This window comes from Oryctolagus cuniculus, chromosome 7 (assembly GCF_964237555.1).
Source record: "Oryctolagus cuniculus chromosome 7, mOryCun1.1, whole genome shotgun sequence".
In the NCBI taxonomy this organism is placed as follows: domain Eukaryota; kingdom Metazoa; phylum Chordata; class Mammalia; order Lagomorpha; family Leporidae; genus Oryctolagus; species Oryctolagus cuniculus.
The window spans coordinates 158,893,852-158,913,328 of NC_091438.1; the positions used below are offsets into that span (position 1 = coordinate 158,893,852).

Here is a 19,477-nt window from a genome sequence, read left to right on the forward strand (position 1 = left end):
AAAAGGTCTTTCTTTGCCGTTGGTTCACCCTCCAGTGGCCACCGTGGCCGGCGCACTGCGGCCGGCGCATTGCGCTGATGCAAAGCCAGGAGCCAGGTGCTTCTCCTGGTCTCCCATGCGGGGGGCACCTGATATTCTGACCACGATTTGCCCTGATGTACTTAGTTACGTCGCGCTATCTTGTAATGCTGATAGAGATGAATCTGAAGGAGGCAGCCTTGTTTCATGTTTTATAGACTGATTTGTGATGGAAATAACGAAGGCAGGTTTCTTCACAAGTCTTGCAGTTAGAACCACCCCGGTGCAGCCAGGAGACCACTCAGGAGGAGCGTCTGTGGTCCAAACCCTGGCCTGCCTCAGTCTCCCAGACTCCTCATTTCTGGGGGCCGATGCTAGACCGTGGTTTTCCCCTTGCTGCATCTGGGAGCCCCGGGCAGGGGCTCGGTGGGTGCAGAGATGAATTCCTGGCCAAACAACGGCAGGCAGCTTATCGCTGGCCAAACACCAGCAGGCAGCTTATCGACCCATCCGAGAATAAGGAGCTGCTGGGAGAACAGGCAGAGTCCAGAGGGCAAAAGGGTCACAGAGCCAGGCAGGCTCGCAGGCGGCCCCACGGGACAGGGCTCAGGTGCCCCCGGGAGGCAGAGCACACCTGTCCTCCCGCCTGGACAAGGATGGAGAGCAAAGAGGCCAGGGCGTGGGTAAGTGCCAAGCTCAGGAACCGTCACTGCCCCGCTCCTTTCCCGCCAGGCGTGGGCACCTGCGGGGAGGTGAAGGTCCCGTGTTTCCAGTGCTGAGGGGGCTGGGGGCCAGCCCCGAGATGGGGGTCTGGGGAAGCCTCTACTCCTGAACCTCACTTCTAGACAGCAGCCTGGCAGTGTTGAGTCCAGCTCCAGGGCCATGCCGGGAGACTGGACGGCACTGGAGAGAGCCCACCCCTAAGGTAACAGAGAGGTGGCCCCAAACAATGCCCGAACCCTGCCCTCCTTGATCTGGCCAGCACCGGCTGTGCCAGCCTCAGGGCTACGGGCACTGGGCAACTGATGGTGCGGCTGGGGGTGAGGGGTGCAAGAGCAGGAGGCGGGGAAGGGCCCAGGGCCGCGGCTCTGGACAGACTGGGAGGCAGCACAGACCCCGTCCCGGCCCTGCCACTCCTTCCTCAGACGCTGGCCTACGGGCCCTATACCCCCCCATGTTGTGGCCGCCGTGGAAATCCGAGCCATGGGCTGGGGGGCGGCCCTGGTTTTCCCAGAATCTGTTCTGAAGGCGCCGTCGGCAGCTCTGTCCGTGAGGTTCCCACAGCCCCAGTGCCATGGGCACTGACTCGGGGTGGCCTTCCCTGCCCACCCGCTGAAGACAGCCCCTCAGCCCCATTCTTTCAGTGCCCCCCAAGCGTTCCTCCTGCCTGGAAGTGTCGCCTTTGTCTTTTGGTGGCCTTGTGTCGCCACAAATTCAGCTTCTCCTAAGCACCCTCCCCTCCCCCAGCCACCTCGTGGCTCCCACCCCAACTTCAACTCCCACCATCCTCACGCTGTCCAGAGGCGCTGAGGCCCGGCCCCACGCGTCCCTGACCTTCTGCCTCACCCCCCCCACCCCCACCCCTTAGCGGCTCCAGCCCAGCCTGGCGCTGGCGACCCTGAGTGCGGCCTTCGGCTCCGCCTTCCAGTATGGCTACAACATCGCCGTGGTGAACACGCCACACCAGGTGGGCCGGCTCTGGCTGGGAGGGCATCCGTGGGGTGTGGGGAAGGGGCACACCCTGCCCAGCCTCTCTGGGCCTCAGCCCCTGTCCTCGCCCAGGAAGACCACCTGTCAATGGTGGGGAACATGGGGTCGGGGACTGAGCTCTGGGATTCACGGGCTGAGGTGGGGAAGGGGAAAAAAGAGGGGGTCCTGGGAGGGGGAGGAGCTGGAGGCAGAGCATCCGGAAGCCTGGCGGAGGGGGGAGCTCAGCAGCAGGCCCGGAGGGGCGGGGCTCGGACGTGACTATGAGTTTGACCTGATTGATGGTGTGGGTGACCTTGGCCAGGGCAGCCAGGGTGAGAGCTGGGGAGGAAAACCTGATGGGATAGCATCTGAGGATGGGGTGAGATGAGCCCAGGTCTAGAAGACAGGCAGTGCGCCCTGGGGCTGGGAGCCACAGCCAAAGCCCAGGGAGGGGATGGGGGACCAGTCTGGATTTTTCAGGTTGGGAGCCAGGTGTGAGTTCTGGCAGGAGGAATGCATTAGAGAGGGAATACCAGGGATGAGGACAGATGGGACCAGCATCAGGGAGAGCATCCCAAGGGGCAGAGGGCCCGGGACCCAGCATTCCGGTAAAGTTACCAAGCCCTGGTGTGTTATTTCTGCTGCCTATTTAAAAATAATGTTAGGGCCAGCGTTGTGGCTCAGCAGGTTAAGCCATAGCTGGCAATGCTGGCATCCCACATTGGAGCAATGGTTCCAGTCTCACCTGCTCCGCTTCCAATCCAGCTCCCTACTGATGCGCCTGGGAAGACAGCAGAGGAGGGCCCAAGTGCTTGGGCTCCTGCCAGCCACATGCAAGGCTCACACAGAGTTTGTGGCTTCTGTTTTTGGCCAGTCCCAGGCCTGGCTGTTGCAGCCATTTGAGGAGTGAACCTGTGGATGGAAGATTTCTCCCTCTGTCTCTCCCTCTTGGTCACTCTGCATTTCAAATAAAAAAAAAATTTTAAATCAATGTTCGTAATTTATAGCTGCTGGTTTGTGGGAGGTACTGCTGCGGTTGCTTGCACATATATGAATAGCCTCGTATGTGTGTGCACACGTACATACGTAAGTGCATAGAGGCATATGTATTAAAGGCACACACAGTGCATGTGATGTCATGGGACACCTTCAAACATTTTTACACTTATTTTATTTATTTGAGAGGGAGAGATGGATAGGTACCAGCGGTCTGAGAGATCTCCCATCTGCTGGTTCATGTGCCAAATTCCCACAACAGCCAGGGCTGGGTCAGGGCTGAAGCCATCTGGGTCTCCCATGTGTGTACCAGGACTCGAGCACTTCAGCCGTCGCCTGCTGTCTCCCAGGTGCATGTAAGCAGGCAGCTGGACAGGAAGTGGAGGGGGCACTCTGACGATGGGACGTGGGTGTCCTGATGCCAAATGCCTGCTCCAGAACGGCATCTCTGATCAAGCAAAGTACCACCGCTTTGTCACTTGCCAAGCTCATACATTCTCTGTGAGATGTATACACGTTTATGTATGTGGAGGTATATGCATATGTATATATATCTAGAACTGACGAGGACATTGAGGCTTATATTTAAAGGTTATATACATCCCTCAGGGCGGGCGCTGTGGTGCAGTAGGTTAATCCTCGCCTGTGGCACCAGCTTCCCATATGGGCGCAGGTTCAAGACTCGGCTGCTCCTCTTCCAACCCAGCTCTCTGCCATGGCCTGGGAAAGCAGTGGAAGATGGCTCAAGTGCTTGGGCCCTGCACCTGCATGGGAGACCAGGAAGAAGCACCTGGCTCCTGGCTTCGGATCGGCACAGCTCTGGCCATTGTGGTCATCTGGGAGTGAACCAACGGAAGGAAGACCTTTCTTTCTCTGTCTCTCCCTCTCTCTCACTGTCTGTAACTCTACCTCTCAAATAAATAAATAAATAAATAAAGGTTATATACATTCCTCAAAGTCACACAATCAGTAAGGATATTTCCTGTGTTGCCTCTGAGAAAATAAGTCTCCGAAAAGTGAGTTTCTAACAATTTGGTGTAGATTTTTAATAATGAATTCTTCAAGGATCCTTTTTAAATTTAGTTTAATTTTTAAACAATGTATTTGTTTATCTCAAAGGCAGAGTGACGGGGGCGGGGGAGGAGATAAGACACACACACACACACACACACACACACTCACACACAGAACAAGGGAGCACTCTTCTATCTGCTGGTTCATTCCCCAAATGACTGCACTGGCAGATGCTGGGCCAAGCTGAAGCCGGGACCTCAGAGCTCCATCTGGGTCTTCCACGCTGGCGTACTTGGGCCGTCTTCTGCTGCCTTCCCAGGCACATTAGCAGGGAGCTGGATCAGAAGCAGAGCAGCAGGGACTCAAACCAGTGCTCCAATATGGGACGCCGGCAATGCAGGCAGCAGCTTAACTGGCAGCACCGCAGCACTGGCTCGTGTGGCAGGTGTTGAATCTCAGGTAGCAGCAGCGAAGCCACAGGTTTGTTGTGTCCCAGGGCACATCTCTGTGCACCGTCCCCTTGTCTCACAGCTGTGAGTATTCCCACTGAGCCTGGGGCAATGCTTTGCAGGTCCTGAAGTCATTTTATAACGAAACTTACTTTGAGCGACACGGAAGGTTCATGGACGAGAAGGCCCTGCTGCTCCTGTGGTCTTGCACTGTGTCTGTGTTTCCTCTGGGTGGCTTGCTGGGGTCGTGGCTTGTTGGCCGGCTGGTGGATAAATGTGGCAGGTAAACAGAGGGTGTGCCACCCTCACTTGAAATTCACATTAGTAACCTACACCAATTCTGGGTCCTTGTGCACTTGCTGGGGAGAAGGCGTGGCCCTGAGAACCAGGAGAGCTGCACTCTGCCCCCTTAGCCAGGGACATCAGCACCCACACCAGCCCACGGTCCCCTGGGTTCCTCTCCTGGACAGCGGCAGGGGAACGGCGTCCCCACCCCTCCTCTACTTCCTGGGAGGCCAAAGCTCTCCACGGTGCTCAGTGCCACGCCTTGTAAGCACTTCTAGCCACTGCTCGCTCAGTGCTGCTGATTGGGCCGCACTGTGGGGTCACGTGACCGTGGCGCCACACTCCAACAGCTGCAGCCTCTCCCTGCCCGGCCTCGTCACGGGGAGTGCTTCTGAGGCTTGGGGTCAGACGTGGTCACTCCACGTGCGGCGGTCTCCTATCTTGTTGGGAGACCAGCTCTTTGTACTTTGCTTGGCTCACAGGGATACACTAATCTTCCAGCCTCAGCCCCGGGGGTTGCACACGTGTGACTCACAGATAAGGGAGACGCACAGGTCAGGGTTCCCGGGAAGGGGAGGCGGAGCCAAGGTCTCGGGGTGAGGCTCGGGGCGTCTTGTGTGATCAGACCCCACGCCCTCGGAGCCCAGTTACTGTTGCCATGATGGAGCTACATTAGGTAGCTTGTGGGTGGGGGGAGGAGTACCTCTAGTGACCATGACTCCCAAACCACGGCTGTGCCCTTTCCATACCCACGAGCAACATTGCCGGTTGGAAATCGTGGGTTTTAGTTAAAGAGCCTCTTCTTAGAAATATTTGATTAATGGCTTGCCATCCACTATGCCCCTGACTGATGGTGATGTGAGTATCCATCATTCAGACTGTTTCAGATGTCTTTTAAAATTTGTCTATTTGGGGCTGGCACTGTGGCGTAGTGGGTAAAGCCACAGCCGGCAGTTTTAGCATCCCATACGGGCACTGGTTTGAGTCCTGGCTGCTCCACTTCCGATCCAGATCTCTGCTGGGGAAAGCAGTAGAAGATGGCCCAAGTCCTTGGGCCCCTGCACCCACATGGGAGACCTGGAAGAAGCTCCTGGCTCTTGACTTCAGATCGGCGCAGCTCTGGCCATTGCAGCCAACTGGGGAGTGAACCAGAGGATAGAAGACCTCTCTCTCTCTCTCTCTCTCTCTCTCTCTCTCTCTCTTTCTGTGTAACTCTGACTTTCAAACAAATAAATACATCTTTAAAAAAAAAAAAAAAAAAACATGTCGGGGCCAGCATCGTGGCTCACTTCATTAATCCTCCGCCTGGGCTCTGGGTTCTAGTCTTGGTTGCTCCTCTTCCAGTCCAGCTCTATGCTGTGGCCTGGGAGGGCAGTGGAGGATGGCCCAAGTGCTTGGGTCCTGCACCCACATGGGAGACCAGGAGGAAGCACCTGGCTCCTGGCTTCGGATCGGTGCAGCGCCAGCCGTGGCAGCCATTTGGGGCGTGAACCAATGGAAGGAAGACTTTACTCTGTCTCTCTCTCTCTCTCTCACTGTCTAACTCTGCCTGTCAAATAAATAAAGAAAAAAAAATATGTGTCTATTTGAAGTGGAGCAGGTGAGGAGAGAGAAAATGAGAAATTTCCCATCTGCTGGTTCACTCCCCCAAAACCCACAACAGCTGGGGCTGGACCAGGCCACTGCCAGAAACCAGGAACTCAAGCCAGGTCTCCCACATGGTGGCAGGGACCCAAGTACTTCAGCCACCACCTGCCGGCCCCTGGGTGTGCATCAGCAGGAAGCTGGATTTGGGAGTGGAGCCGGGACTAAAACCCAAGCACTCGATACAGGACACGGGCGTCCTAATCCCTCTGCAAACATCTGCCTCTGTTCAGGCCGCTTTGTGGATCAGTCTGTGTTGTTCTGAGCGGCAACAAGAGTGTTGAAACTGTTCCAGGACCCTGGGCTTGGCCTCTTCTTCCTTGTCTGAAGTCCACGGTCACCGAGGCCTGGCGGAGAGCAGATCTCACAGAGGAGACCTCAGCACTGCCCATCCGGGAGGGGTGGAGCCGGCCGTCGGTGCTGTCCCGGCTCAGAGAGGCTGGGTTGCCGGAGGTGGCCGCATATGCGGGCTGCCCAGGGAGCCTCGGCCTGGCTGACCTCTGCTCAGGCTCCAGTGGGCATCCTCCCAGGGTGTGGTCACCCCAGGGAGAGAAAGGCAGTTCAAGAAGTGCAGTTTGCTTGTCTCTGGTTCTCTGGACTGGGCTGGGAGTATTTCAGAGAACTCCAGCTCTGCCCCCAGCGTGGATCCTGGCCGATCATGACAGCTGTGTCCCTCAGGTCCAGGGATCCTCAAAGATGTGGGGAGGTCACCCTGCTTGTGCAAGTATCCTGGGGCTGGTGACAGCCTTATCACTCCCTGAAAGCGTAGAAGCTGCCAGCCCCTGGAGGTGGGGCTGGGGGCAGCGAGACAGCAGAGTGAGCTTGTGTGTCTGCTTGTAAAGGCACGGACCCCCGCTGAGGGCACCCCTGACGTCATCACCACCCACCCTCTAACGCCTTGCACTGAGAGCTAAGGGCTTCGCGTCCATCCGTAGCCCCACCCACCGTCCTTGGCGCCCGCCCGGAGAAGAGGCCTCGGGGCCGCCTGCACTGCTGCCCTTGGCTCCGCTGTGCTTGCAGGAGGGGGACACTGCTAATCAACAACATCTTCGCCATCGTCCCCGCCATCCTGATGGGTGTGAGCAAAGTGGCCCGGGCGTTTGAGCTGATCATCTTCTCTCGAGTGCTGCTGGGAGTCTGTGCAGGTACCGGAGACACAGCTGGCAGCCTGGCCCCGGCTCGGGTCCACCAGGGGAAGGTCTCAGACAGGCGTGCCCAGCCCCGTGGCCAAGGTGGAAAAACGGGCAGGCGAGGGGTCTTTGCCGCCCCTGACGGCCTCTTTTCTGGGGGCAGCCTCCTGTCTCTGGCCCAACGCCCTTACAAACCTCGTGTTTCCTGGCTCTTTCCCATTGTTTAACAAAATCTTATACTGGAGAGGGATCTTTAGAAACATACCCTTGCTGGGGCTGGCTCTGTGGTGCAGCAGGTTAAAGCCCCCTGCCCTGCCTGCAGCACCAGCATTCCATAGGGGCGCCAGTTCAAGTCCCAGCTGCTCCACTACTGATCCAGTTCCCTGTTAATGCGCTTGAGAAAGCTGCGGAGGATGCCCCAAAGACTCAACCCAGAAACACAGCTTTGCCTTGAAATACAAGGAGCTGGTGAGATTTTACAAGGCAGTTTATGAGGAGGACAGACAGTTGGTTTTTTTTAAAATATATATATATATTTATTTATTTAAAAGGAGCAGAGTTTCACAGAGAGAGGTGGGGGGAGAGACAGAGAGAGAGGTCTTCCATCCACTGGTTCACTCCCCAAATGGCCACAATGGCCAGAGCTAGGCTGATCCGAAGCCAGGAGCCAGGAGCTTCTTCCAGGTCTCCCACATGGGTTCAGGGGCCCAAACACTTGGACCATCATCCACTGCCTTCCCAGGCACATTTGTAGGGAGCTGGATTGGAAGTGGAGCAGCCACGACTTGGACCGGTGCCCATATGGGATGCGGGCACCACAGACAGCGGCTTCACCCGCGGCACCACAGCGCTGGCCCCGGAGGGGAAGTCTGGACTGAGGATGGGGGCTCTGGAGAAAGGAACAGAGAACCCGAGGTCTCGGTCAGCAGAGAGGGAGATTTCTCAGCTGCAATGGTTTCTCGTATTAAACGGCAGAGCTGGGAGGGCAGTGTCATGGAGCAGTGAGTTAAGCCTCCATTTGCAATGCCAGCATCCCATCTTGGAGCTCCACCTCGAGTCTGGGCTGCTCCACTTCTGATCCAGCTCCCTGCGTATGCGCCTGGGAAAGCAGCAGCTGATGGCCCTGCCACCCACGTGGGAGACTCAGATGGAGTTCCAGGCTCCTGGCCTTGGTCTGATCCAGCCCCAGCTGTTGCAGCTGTTCGGAAAGTGAACCAGCAGATGGAAGATCTCTCTGCCTCTCTGTCTCTCCCTCTCTCTCTCTGTCACTCTGCCTATCAAGTAAAATAAATAGATCTTAAAAATAAAAAAAAAAAGAGGTATACAAGTAAACAAGCCCTGGAAACATCAGGAAATAAACCAAAGCCCAGAGCTCTCCAAATCCCAGGGACATAGTGACACCTCCCTGCTAGGAGTGGCCCAGCCTAGCAGAAACAGGGTCATAGGGAATGGAAATGAGTTAACCCCGGGCACCGGGGTCCTGGGCGGCGGCCTGGTTTCTGCTTTGCCCCGCAGGCATCTCCTACAGTGCTCTCCCCATGTACCTGGGAGAACTGGCTCCCAAGCAGCTGCGAGGTGCCCTGGGCACCATGACAGAGGTGTTCGTCATCTTCGGCGTCTTCCTGGCGCAGGTCTTCAGCCTCCAGGCCATCCTGGGCAACGCGGCAGGTGACAGGGGAGCCGGGGGCTGGGGGCCTGGCTGCTCGCCCACCTGTACCCCACGTGTCCAGCGGGCCGCTCAGGGGAGGCTGGGAGGGGAGGGGGGTCGAGAGGAGAGGTTTTGCTCCAAGCTGGGAAGGACGTGTGACAGTCATCGGTGTGGCAGGCGAATAAACGTGGGCCGGCAGCAAAGGCCCCGTGAACACAGCGGGGTTTTCACAGATATTTGCCAATGCCCCGGATTCCACACCAACTGCTTCCTGGGTGGATCCAAGTCGCTGTGCTCCACACAGTAGCTTGAAGGGACTTAGACACTCGTAAGCCCGTGGGTGGTCTGGCAAAGATCATTCAGGGTCAGGATGCCCGTGGGCTTGGGGGTAAACCCCTCCCCAGGACAGGCTTCCCCCAGGGGGTCGGACACCCGTTTTGGAGGGAAGCCCCTGTGCGTGGGCTCCTGCCCCCTCCTGCTCCCTCCTCAGCCGATGCTCTCTCAGCAGTGTTATCGTCTCTACGCGGGCATTTCAAAAAGTTCATGAAAAATGGAATTTTAAAAAATTTTGTGCAAAAACTTTGAAATCCATGCACAGTTTTAGCCTGACAAGCATTTCCCACAAGGCCTGGAGAGGTTGATAAGCTGCCCGTTCACATCGTAGTTAGAGGGGCGGGAGGTGCTGATGTAACCCTGTCACTCCCAGGCCTTCTGGAAGGACCGCGAAGGGTGGGGACACCATGGGCAGGCGACCTTCTCAGAGGAGAGGTCGGACTGTGACGCCAGCCAAGGTGCACAGAGACTCCCCCTGTGGGGAGCAACTCGGACTAGACTGTTACTGGAATTAAGATTTATTCTATGCATCTGCTCTCCCACAATATGGCGCTGGGAGAGGAGTACACAGCTTCTACACAGCTGCCTCCAGTTCAACCAATAAACTATAGGACCTGCTCCTGATTGGAGGAGAGCAGCGTACTCGGCGTGTGGGTAGCAGAGTTGGGATTGGTGGAAGAGGACTATAAAGGAGGAGAGAGACAACATGCACCAGGAACACCTGAGGAACATCTGAGTAGCCCCCGAGAGAGCCGGCTGGCGGTGTGCCGCTCCCCCGTGGAAGTGGGGAAAGTGGCAGGGGGAACCGCCCTTCCACGGAGGTGGAAGGGTCGGTAGCAAACCCGGGGAGGGCCGAGCAGATGAAAGAACAGCGCAGGGTCCTGTGTCGTTCCTCCACGAAGAGGGGGAGCAGCATAATGGTGCCGTGACTCGGATAGGAAACCTAGGCAGGGTTTAGTGTCGTTCCTCCGTGAAGAGGGGGAGCGACACCCCCCTCCCCCGGGCTGTCCTGGCTCGAGTTCCAGGTGTCGGCTCCTCCAGGCTGGCCCGTGCTCCTGGCTGTCACCGGGATCCCAGCGCTGCTGCAGCTCCTCTCCCTGCCCTTCTTCCCCGAGAGCCCCCGCTACACCCTGATCCAGAAAGGAGACGAGGACACCGCGCGGCGAGGTACTGGAAAGGCAGGCGGCGCCCCCCGGGGGTCCGCGCTGGGGCTGGGCAGCTGTGGGTAGGTCTGGCTGAGACTGAGGTCAGGGTCAGAGTCCCGGGCATCAGAGTTGAGAGATTGAGGGGGGTAGGGGATGGGAGGGTGGCAACTGGGGGCACAGCCCTGGTGCTGGGGACCTGGCAAGGGTCGAACAGTGGAGATCTGGTGAGTGTGGAGCAGGCTACGTCACGGGGAGCCATCCCTTGCATCCGGAAATCTTTGGGACAGTGGCGGTGAGCCGGGGACATTGAGGGTGAAGCCAGGGGACACTGGCGGTGAGCAGGGGGACAGCTCATAGTGGCGGTGAGCCGGCCACCCTGGGTGACCCTCTGTCGCACAGCTCTGCGGAGGCTGAGAGGCCGTGCGGCCGACGTGGAAGCCGAGCTGGATGACATGCGGGAGGAGGAGCGAGCCGAGCGCGCCGAGGGGCACCTGTCGGTGCTCAACCTGTTCACCTTCCGGCCCCTGCGCTGGCAGCTGGTCTCCATCATCGTGCTCATGGCGGGCCAGCAGCTGTCCGGGATCAATGCGGTACGCCAGCAGGCATGGGCCCAGCCAGGCGCCCCGGGGAGCCTCAGGGGTGTGCGTGTCCCAGACGCGGGACTGGGAGAGGCTGGGAGGAGCAGAGGCCCCTTGTCTCTCAGGGGCTTCTCTGCTAACCCGGGACTGCCCAGGAAACAGCTTCCCAGAGGCCCACCTTTCTCACTGAGACAGACAGCTCCGCCTCCAGCAGGCCAGTCTTGGGGGGAGTCAGAGGCTGCCTCCCAGCTCCGCCTCCCCCTCAGCCACTCTGCCTGTCCTGGGCTTCCCAGGCGCCACAGAGAAACCTCTCCTGCCAAGCTCTTTCCTCTGTGCACGGGGCCGGCAGCACCAGGCGGACACTGGGGCTCCTGGGGAAGGCGGTTGGTTGATCCCACCTGGGCCAGGAGCCCAGGGCTTCACCTGGCCCCGATGCTGTGCCATTGCCCGCTAGAACATGGCCCCTTTTCTCTGACCGTATCTTCTGGGAGGGGGGCGTGGAGGGCAGAGACCTACAAAATCCGGAGGTTGCTTCCAGAAACCTCGGTGTTGACATTCAGGGCGGTGTCAGGAAGAGGTGCTCTGGGTCTTCCAGGATTCATGGGTTTGTTTTTAATTTTTTATTTATTTGAGAGGCAGACAGAAACAGGCAGATAACTAGACAGACAGAGCTCCCAGTCTCTATTCCTACCTGCCCCCCTCCCCAAATGCCTGCAACAGCTGAAGCCGGGAGCCAGGTCGCCCACGTCAGCGACAGGAGCCCAATCACTTGCGACTTTGCTGCTGCTTCGCAGGGTCTGGAAGCTGGAATCGGAAGCCAGAGCCAGGAATCAATCCATGGCCCTGCGGTACTGGACATGGGTGTCCTAACTTCGAGGCTAAAGGCCCACACCCCCGATTTGTGGATGTTCAACAGGGGCCCCTGAAGGGCTGACAGCCCTGGTGGCAGCCACCAATCGGGACCAGCACACGTGGCCTTTGGAAGTGCTGCCTGTGTCACCAAGGGCGGGCGCGGGCCAGACGCCAGCTGAGCAGGGGCCGCCTTGGCCACGGTGACAGGGAAGGATGTGGCTCTGAGCTCGCAGTCCCAGGTGGCAGAGGGGAACACATTGGAGCGGTCGGTGGTCCAGCTCCTGGTGTCCCGACCCCATCACCACCTTCCGTCCCAGGGTCCGCATCCCGGGCACAGAGGGAAGCCAGCAGCCTGGGTCCTCGGCCTCCCTCACACACCGCGTCTGTGTTTTAGATCAACTACTACGCGGACACCATCTACACGTCAGCCGGAGTGGTGGCTACTCACTCCCAGTACGTGACGGTGGGGGCCGGCGTGGTCAACATCGTGATGACCGTCATCTCCGTGAGTGCCTGAGACGCATCCTTCCTGGGCAGACAGGAGCCCCACGGGGTCAGCTGAGTGCTGTGGCCCCGCTCCTGGGGTCACATACTTGCTACCTGTGTGAACCCCACCAGGTGACTCCAGGAACCTCAGATGCAAGTGTCTTTGTGAAATGCTGGTGGCACTTGCGTTCCTGGTCTTCTGATGTAGTGAATGTTGTTGCCATATTGTCACTTCGGGGTTCAGGATTTAAAATCCGAGCCCCAGGTGCCTTGATCTAAGTGCTGTGTTAGAAAGATGAGCTGGCCGGCACCGTGGTTCACTAGGCTAATCCTCTGCCTATGGTGCTGGCACCTCGGGTTCTAGTCCCAGTTGGGGCGCCAGATTCTGTCCCGGTTGCTCCTCTTCCAGTCCAGCTCTCTGCTGTGGCCCAGGAGTGCAGTGGAGGATGGCCCAAGTGCTTGGGCCCTGCACCCCATTGGAGACCAGGAGGAAGCACCTGGCTCCTGGCTTCGGATTGGCACAGCGCTGGCTGTAGCAGCCATTTTGGGGGTGAACCAATGGAAGGAAGACCTTTCTCTCTCTTTCTCTAACTCTGCCTGGCAAAAAAAAAAAAAAAAAAGATGAGCTGATGAGTTACCCCCTGGTCATCTCCATTTTCATTTGTTGAGTTGCTTCCATGGCTGAAATTTTTCGGAGGTTATTTATTGCTTCTTTGTATTTTCCCCAGAGCCGGGCTAAGTCCTGACCAGCTCCCAGGGGATTCAGAGTGGCAGGGAGGGGAGGGTTAAGGGGGAAAGGGTCAGGGTGATGGAGAACTGAGGGAGGTCCCCAGACCCAACGCTGAAGCCTTTCCTCCCACTGGCTTCCCTTGGCCCCTCCCCTTTCTTTCTGGGAGGGGGCAGGGTCCCGCCTCCTCGGAGCCGCCTCCAGGATAAAGGAGCAGGTCTAGGACCTCCCTCTCCACCATCCTCCCCGGAGGAACAATATCCGGGTACAGGCATGCAGGACAAACTCGACCCTGGGTACAAGACAGGCATGGCCGTCAGTCATGCTGCTGCCTGGCCCTGGCTGCACGGCAGTGGTGACCCTGCCTGGGCTGTTGGGAGGGCGGAGGTAGCGGGACTCGGGGGACCGTGCAGGGCCTGGTGCGGAGCTGCCATGAGCATGGGCGAGACGCCTTATTCAAAGTGCAAGAGGAAGGAACCGAGCAGAAGGAGCAGCAGGGACCGAGCGTGGAGGAGGAGCTGGCTGAGAAGTGCATGTCCACAGAGTGGACAGGGCCGGGGAGGGACCCTGGAGACGCGAGTCCCAAGTCCGGTTGGCCGGAGCACCAGGGCGTGGAGGGGGAACTGTTTTTAATCAAGGTTCTATCATTGTTTGGGTGTGGTGAGGCCACCAGATCAGGAGGCGCCTGGTGTTGAAAGGTTGGCTGCTCCCAGTTCCCAGGAGGAGGGGTCCAGCAGGACATGCCACGCCACGGGGGTGCCGGGGGCCGGGGGGCCGCCCCAGGGTCAATCATGGGGCCGGAGGCGACAGGGAAACGTAGGCAAGAGAGCTTGTGGTTTCTGTGGGAAGGAACAGGCGAGGCAGGGGAGGCAGGCTGGGGACTGCCAGGGTGGAGCATCTCGGTGGGCTGACCAGGGAACAGGGCAGGCGGACAGCAGCCCAGAGTGGGAGAGCCCACCTGGTCAGGGTGGGCTGCGTGTGAAATGGCTTCCTGGGACACTATGGCTGGGGCTCGTGGGATCGGGCAACTGTCGGGGGCAGCACCCCAGGGCCAGCCAGGCCCCGAGATGCGAGAGCAAAGGTGGCCACTACAGCGGGGAGGTAACTGAGGGGTGGTGGGAGCCCCCGGGTGGCAGCAGGGGACCGCGGACCGTGAGGGGCGTGGGGGCTGCAGGGCACCCCCGGTGCTATCCCTGCTCCTCACGGCTGGCTTCCCCTGCAGGCAGTGGCCGTGGAGCGGCTGGGAAGGCGGCTCCTCCTGTTGGTGGGCTACGGCCTCTGCGGCTGTGCCTGCCTGGTGCTGACCGTGGCGCTCCTGTTTCAGGTCTGACCCCACTCTCCTGGCCGGGGAGGGCAAGGTGGCAGTGGGGGGACAAAATGCAGGGAGAGGGCTTCCCTACAGGGGCCCTGGCTCTGGGTGGCACCCCTGGCCTGTGGTGAGGCAACACCGGCTTGGGCACAAGTGTGAGACCACACACCATCAAGGATGAACCAATGAGGACCCAAGAAGGGGACTTGGAAATCGTCCCCTCTAGAAGTGGAAGAAACCGGGATCCGAGGTCCGTGTGGGTGGCAGACCACACGTGGAGATCGGCCACACAGCGTCTGCTGCAGTAGGGACGGGGACACACAGGAGGCTGCAACGGAGGGAGTGAGCCAGGCGTGAGGCTCCACACGCTCCGTGGGCTCCAGGATGGAGTGGGCGGAGCACCTGCTGGACCCGGTCAGCCTGCAACAGGAAAGCCTTGGGGTCCTGGCTCCCTCAGCCGGGTCCTCAGACGTCACTCAGATGCCCCCAAGCTCACTGCCAGGGACCAAGGCTGCAGGGGAGGGCGGACAGCAGACAGGGTGGTGGGCGGGCTACCAGAACCCACAAGTATGGGACAGAGACGGCTGGGGGAGCGGCAGGAAGCCAGATGGAGACCCAGTGGGGAAGGATGGGCAACAGCAGAGCCCGTGAAGGAAGCAGGAATGAAAACTGCCCGTGAACTTCAGCACAACGGCCCAGCAAAGCCTGTGCTGTTCAAGTTCTCGTCCACGGCCCCCAGCAAAGCCTGCGCCGTTCAAGTTCTCGTCCACTCTCAGCACAACAGCCCCAGCAAAGCCTGTACCATTCAGGTTCTCGTCCACGGCCCCCAGCAAAGCCTGCGCCGTTCAAGTTCTCGTCCACTCTCAGCACAACGGCCCAGCAAAGCCTGCGCCGTTCAAGTTCTCGTCCACTCTCAGCACAACAGCCCCAGCAAAGCCTGTACCATTCAGGTTCTCATCCACGGCCCCCAGCAAAGCCTGCGCTGTTCAAGTTCTCCTCCACTCTCGTATCCACTCTGTGATCTGCAGGAGTTACAAAAGCACACATGATGGCCGTAATATGAAGTGCTTTTGCTTTTTAAATTATTTTTTGAAGATGTACTTATTTATTTAATTATTTGAAAGGCAGAGTGACAAAGAAGAAGAGACAGACAGAAACACAGAGAGAAAAGGATTGTCCATCCATTGGTTCACTCCCCAACTGGCTGTAGCAGCCAGGGCTGGGCCAGGCCAAAGCCAGGAGCCAGGGTCTCCCACATGGATGGTAAGGACCCAAGTACTCGGGCCATCATCCACTGCCTCTCAGGTGCGCTAGCGTTAAGGGGGAGCTGGCTTGGAAGTGGAGCAGCCAGGACTGGACTGGAACTGGGGATCCAAGGTGGGCTGCTGATGTTGCAAGCACAGCCTAACCCAGGGCAGCACGATACAATGTTTCCACGCACTCAGCTTGTGTCTCCTGGGTTCCTCTCTGTCCTTGTTGCTGGCCAGGTTATTGCACCCTGTCCTGAAGCCCTTCCAAATGAAAAGTGTGCAACTGGAAATGTGACCCAGCCTGGTACAAGGACGTGTGAAGACGTTCTCCCATAACTTGAAGACAAGGTCTTTGCTTTTTCCCTTCTCTTCCAAGCTTTAATTAATTTTTATTTGAAAGAGAGACAGAGACAGAGAGATCCTCTGTCTGACGGTTCATCTCCCAAATGCCTGCAACAGCCAAGGCTGGGCCAGGCTGAAGTCAGGAGCCAAGAACTCGACCCTGGTCTCCCACGAGGGTGGCAGGGCCCTAAGTACTTGGGCCATCACTTGCTGCCTCCCAGGATGCCAGGAAGCAGAGCCGGGACTCGAACCAGGGCTGTGATAAAAGATGTGGGCGTCCCAAGTCCCCCCTGGACCACTGGGCCAAGTGCCTGCTCACAAGAACATTTCCGGTCTGGAGGCAAGAGAGACCGGAAGCGAAGACATTGCCACCGAGATCCCTGTCGCTGCGTTCCACAAACCTCCGTGGCCTACTTGGTGGCCCTTCTCTTCCTCTCGTCCTGTGGACTCCGTGGAAAATCTCCTCCCGCTTGGTGCTGATACCGGCTGCCCCATCCACCTGGCCATGTCCTCCTTTGCACGAGGCATTGAAATGGACCCGGCCTCCTGCCGCTCCCCCAGCCGTCTCTGTCCCATACTTGTGGGTTCTGGTCGCCTGCCCACCACCCTGTCTGCTGCCCGCCCTCCCCTGCAGCCTTGGTCCCTGGCAGTGAGCTTGGGGGCATCTGAGTGACATCTGAGGACCCGGCTGAGGGAGCCAGGACCCCAAGGCCTTGCCCTCGACTGAGTGACGTGGGCCAGTGCTTGGTCCCCGCGGGGTCCCTGCCTGTACTCTGGGCTCACAATGGTAGGACAGACGGCACCGACCTTGCTCAGAGGGATGTGTGGACACCCAGTGGCTCACGCCTGTGGAGTGCAGAGAGGGGTGGCCGATGGGAAAACAAGAGAAAGACGCGCCTGAGCCCCCCACTTGAAAACAGCCAAGGCTTCCAGAAGCCTGCAGAGGAGCAGGCTGGGGGTGGGGCCTTGTTCTGACCGCCCTCTCCCCACAGAGCAAGGTCGCTGGGCTGTCTTACCTGGGTGTGCTCTGCGTCTTTGCCTACATCGCGGGACACTCCATCGGGCCCAGTGAGTACTGCCTGGCCCCCGCCCCGCCTCCACCAGCCCTGTAGGGCCCTGCACATAGCAGGTGCACAACAAGTACCTATGAAGTGAGTGGAGTCCGTGAGGCCCGTGTCCACAGTATTCCCGATACCCCACCCTCCCCGCCTGTGCAGACCTCACCCGTCCTGAAGACCCCCGCCCGTCACCACTTCCACGGCGGCCACTCCAGTTCACTCCAGTCCACTCCTGAGGCTCCACACTTGGTCTCGCTGCCTGGGGCAGATGCCTCTGGGTCCTGAGACGCTGTGTGGATGTGTGTAGGAGGCCTGGGTGCCCGGCAGTCCATCCGCCCCCCATCCCCGCCTGTGTGTCCCAGGAGTGGCCACTGTCCTCCCTCGGGCCAGGCTGCCTGCATGAAGCACACAGGTGATCAGCTGAGCTGGCAGATCCCCCGTGGGCGGATGTGACATTTGAGCCTGGTCTCCTGGGAAGCAGGAGGCAGGGCAGTAACTCCCTCACCAGCAGCCTCCTTTCCCCTGGGGTGCGGGAGTTCCACCCTTTTGAGTGCCAAGAGCAGCTTCATCCTGCGGCTTTGAATCCCTCTCCCCATCTGCTGTGCATGTCCAGCGGGGCAGAGTCCCTGGGAGTGGGGGAGCGGCAGGGGGGTCTCTGTATAAAGCCCCTGAGCTGGATGCAAGACAGACAGATGTACAGGATAGCTGTGGCACTAAGATTTCATGGGGGTGGCAATTGTGGGAAACTGGCTTTGGACGCTTTAGGGAAAGCTCCTTGGGGGGGTGATCATGAAAAACTGTTGACAAAGAGACGAACCCAAGGAGACGGGCAGCACTGGGGGCTGCCATTCCCAGACCTACCACAGGAGGGCAGCACTGCCCAAGCCCAGGAACTCGCTGAGCCGGCCTCAACCCTCTAGAAGTTCAGGGTGACCCCAACACAGAGGAAGGGGGTGACACCCTGGGGGCATCTGGGAGGGGAAGGTCCACTCCCTGCATGGACCGAGTCCTCACTGCTGCCTCGCCTTCCTCCTCTCTGCTTTGCTTCCGCACTTCCCGTGCATGGGGATTCAACTCCAGGCTCCCGACCTGGGTTTTGCAAAGCAGACCTCTGTGGCTCCTGGCCCAATTGTGACCTAGTTTTGCAGGGCAGGGGTGGGGGCCTTTCTGGCCCCTGATCCCAGCAGAGGCTCCCACAGGGTCGGGGGCCGGGCCCAGCCAGGCCCCCTGCACACTTCTCGCCCCCCTCCCTCGGCCCAGGCCCCGTGCCCTCGGTGGTGAGGACAGAGATCTTCCTGCAGTCCTCCCGGCCAGCTGCCTTCGTAGTGGATGGGACGGTGCACTGGCTCACCAACTTCGTCATAGGCTTCGTGTTCCCGTCTGTGCAGGTGAGTGAGCCAGGGCCCCGGGCGCCCCCATCCCTGGGCCTCCCTGATGGGCGCTGAGATAGCCAATGCCAACCCTCCTGTACGGAACACTAGCCATGCCCGAGACGCTGTGCCGTGACGCGGGGGCTCCCCCACCCACCCCGTAAGGCCAGGGCTCTGGCCTGCGGCGTTCAAGGGTAATAGAGAGCCTGCTGGAGCCGGGGCGAGGGGACACAACCCCCCAACCCCTGCCCTTCTGGCTCTCAACACACCAAGGACGTGAAGGCCGGGAGGTCTGTGGCTAAAGGCCAAGGATGCCTGTAAGGGCAGGATCCAGTTTTCTGGCTGTCACTGGCCCAAGAGCAGAACAAGACTGGCCACCACAAAGCCCCTGGGCACCCACAGGACTGTCCCTGCCAGGGCCCGCCCCACGGCCTCCCGCTCTCTTCGTCTCTCGGTCCAGGAGGCCATCGGAGCCTACAGTTTCATCGTCTTTGCGGGCGTCTGCCTCCTCACCGCCATTTACATCTACGTGGTCATCCCTGAGACCAAGGGGCAGACGTTCGTGCAGATAAACCGCGTCTTCGCCCGGAGGAACGGGGTGGAGATCCCGGAGAAGGAAGACGTCGCCAGGGCGGAGCCTCCTGGGCCCTGCACTGCTGGGAAGGGAACTTCCTTTTAAAGCTTCTGCACCTGGTCCTTGGCCGGTGCCGTGGCTCACTAGGCTAATCCTCCGCCTGCGGCGCCGGCACCCCAGGTTCTAGTCCCAGTCAGGGCACCGGTTCTGTCCTGGTTGCCCCTCTTCCAGTCCAGCTCTCTGCTGTGGCCCGGGAAGGCAGTGGAGGATGGCCCAAGTGCTTGGGCCCTGCACCCGCATGGGAGACCAGGAGGAAGCACCTGGCTCCTGGCTTCGGATCGGCACAGCTCCAGCTGTAGCGGAGCTGCCATTGGAGGGTGAACCAACGGAAGGAAGACCTTTCTCTCTGTCTCTCTGTCTCACTGTCTAATTCTGCACCCGGTCCCTGCGCCCAGACTCCAGGCCTCCTTCTGGAAGCTTCCCCTCTGCACATCCTCCCATCCTGCCAGCCTTGGCCCACCCTGGCAGGGGCCAGGCCATCAGCCTGCAGCTTTTGAACCGAGAAGCTTAAAGGATTTGC

At 59.2% G+C, this 19,477-nt stretch overlaps 1 protein-coding gene across 1 annotated transcript; it reads left to right on the forward strand.

Moving 5' to 3' along the window:
* The first annotated feature begins 674 nt into the window (after positions 1-674).
* SLC2A7 (solute carrier family 2 member 7) lies at positions 675-19,002 on the forward strand. The gene is made up of 12 exons (XM_051858219.2): positions 675-701; positions 1,607-1,705; positions 4,289-4,449; positions 7,116-7,240; positions 8,741-8,893; positions 10,248-10,373; positions 10,751-10,941; positions 12,176-12,286; positions 14,217-14,318; positions 16,888-16,963; positions 18,214-18,341; positions 18,784-19,002. The coding sequence occupies exons 1-12, from the start codon at positions 675-677 to the stop codon at positions 19,000-19,002; spliced, it is 1,518 nt and encodes a 505-aa protein (XP_051714179.2).
* The last annotated feature ends 475 nt before the right edge of the window (positions 19,003-19,477 follow it).

Coding starts and splice junctions, on each gene's coding strand:
- SLC2A7 (XM_051858219.2), top strand. CDS start 675: ATGGAGAGCAAAGAGGCCAGGGCGTGG. Junction 7,241..8,740: donor GCTGCTGGGAGTCTGTGCAG/GTACCGGAGACA, acceptor TTTGCCCCGCAG/GCATCTCCTACAGTGCTCTC. Junction 10,374..10,750: donor CGAGGACACCGCGCGGCGAG/GTACTGGAAAGG, acceptor TCTGTCGCACAG/CTCTGCGGAGGCTGAGAGGC.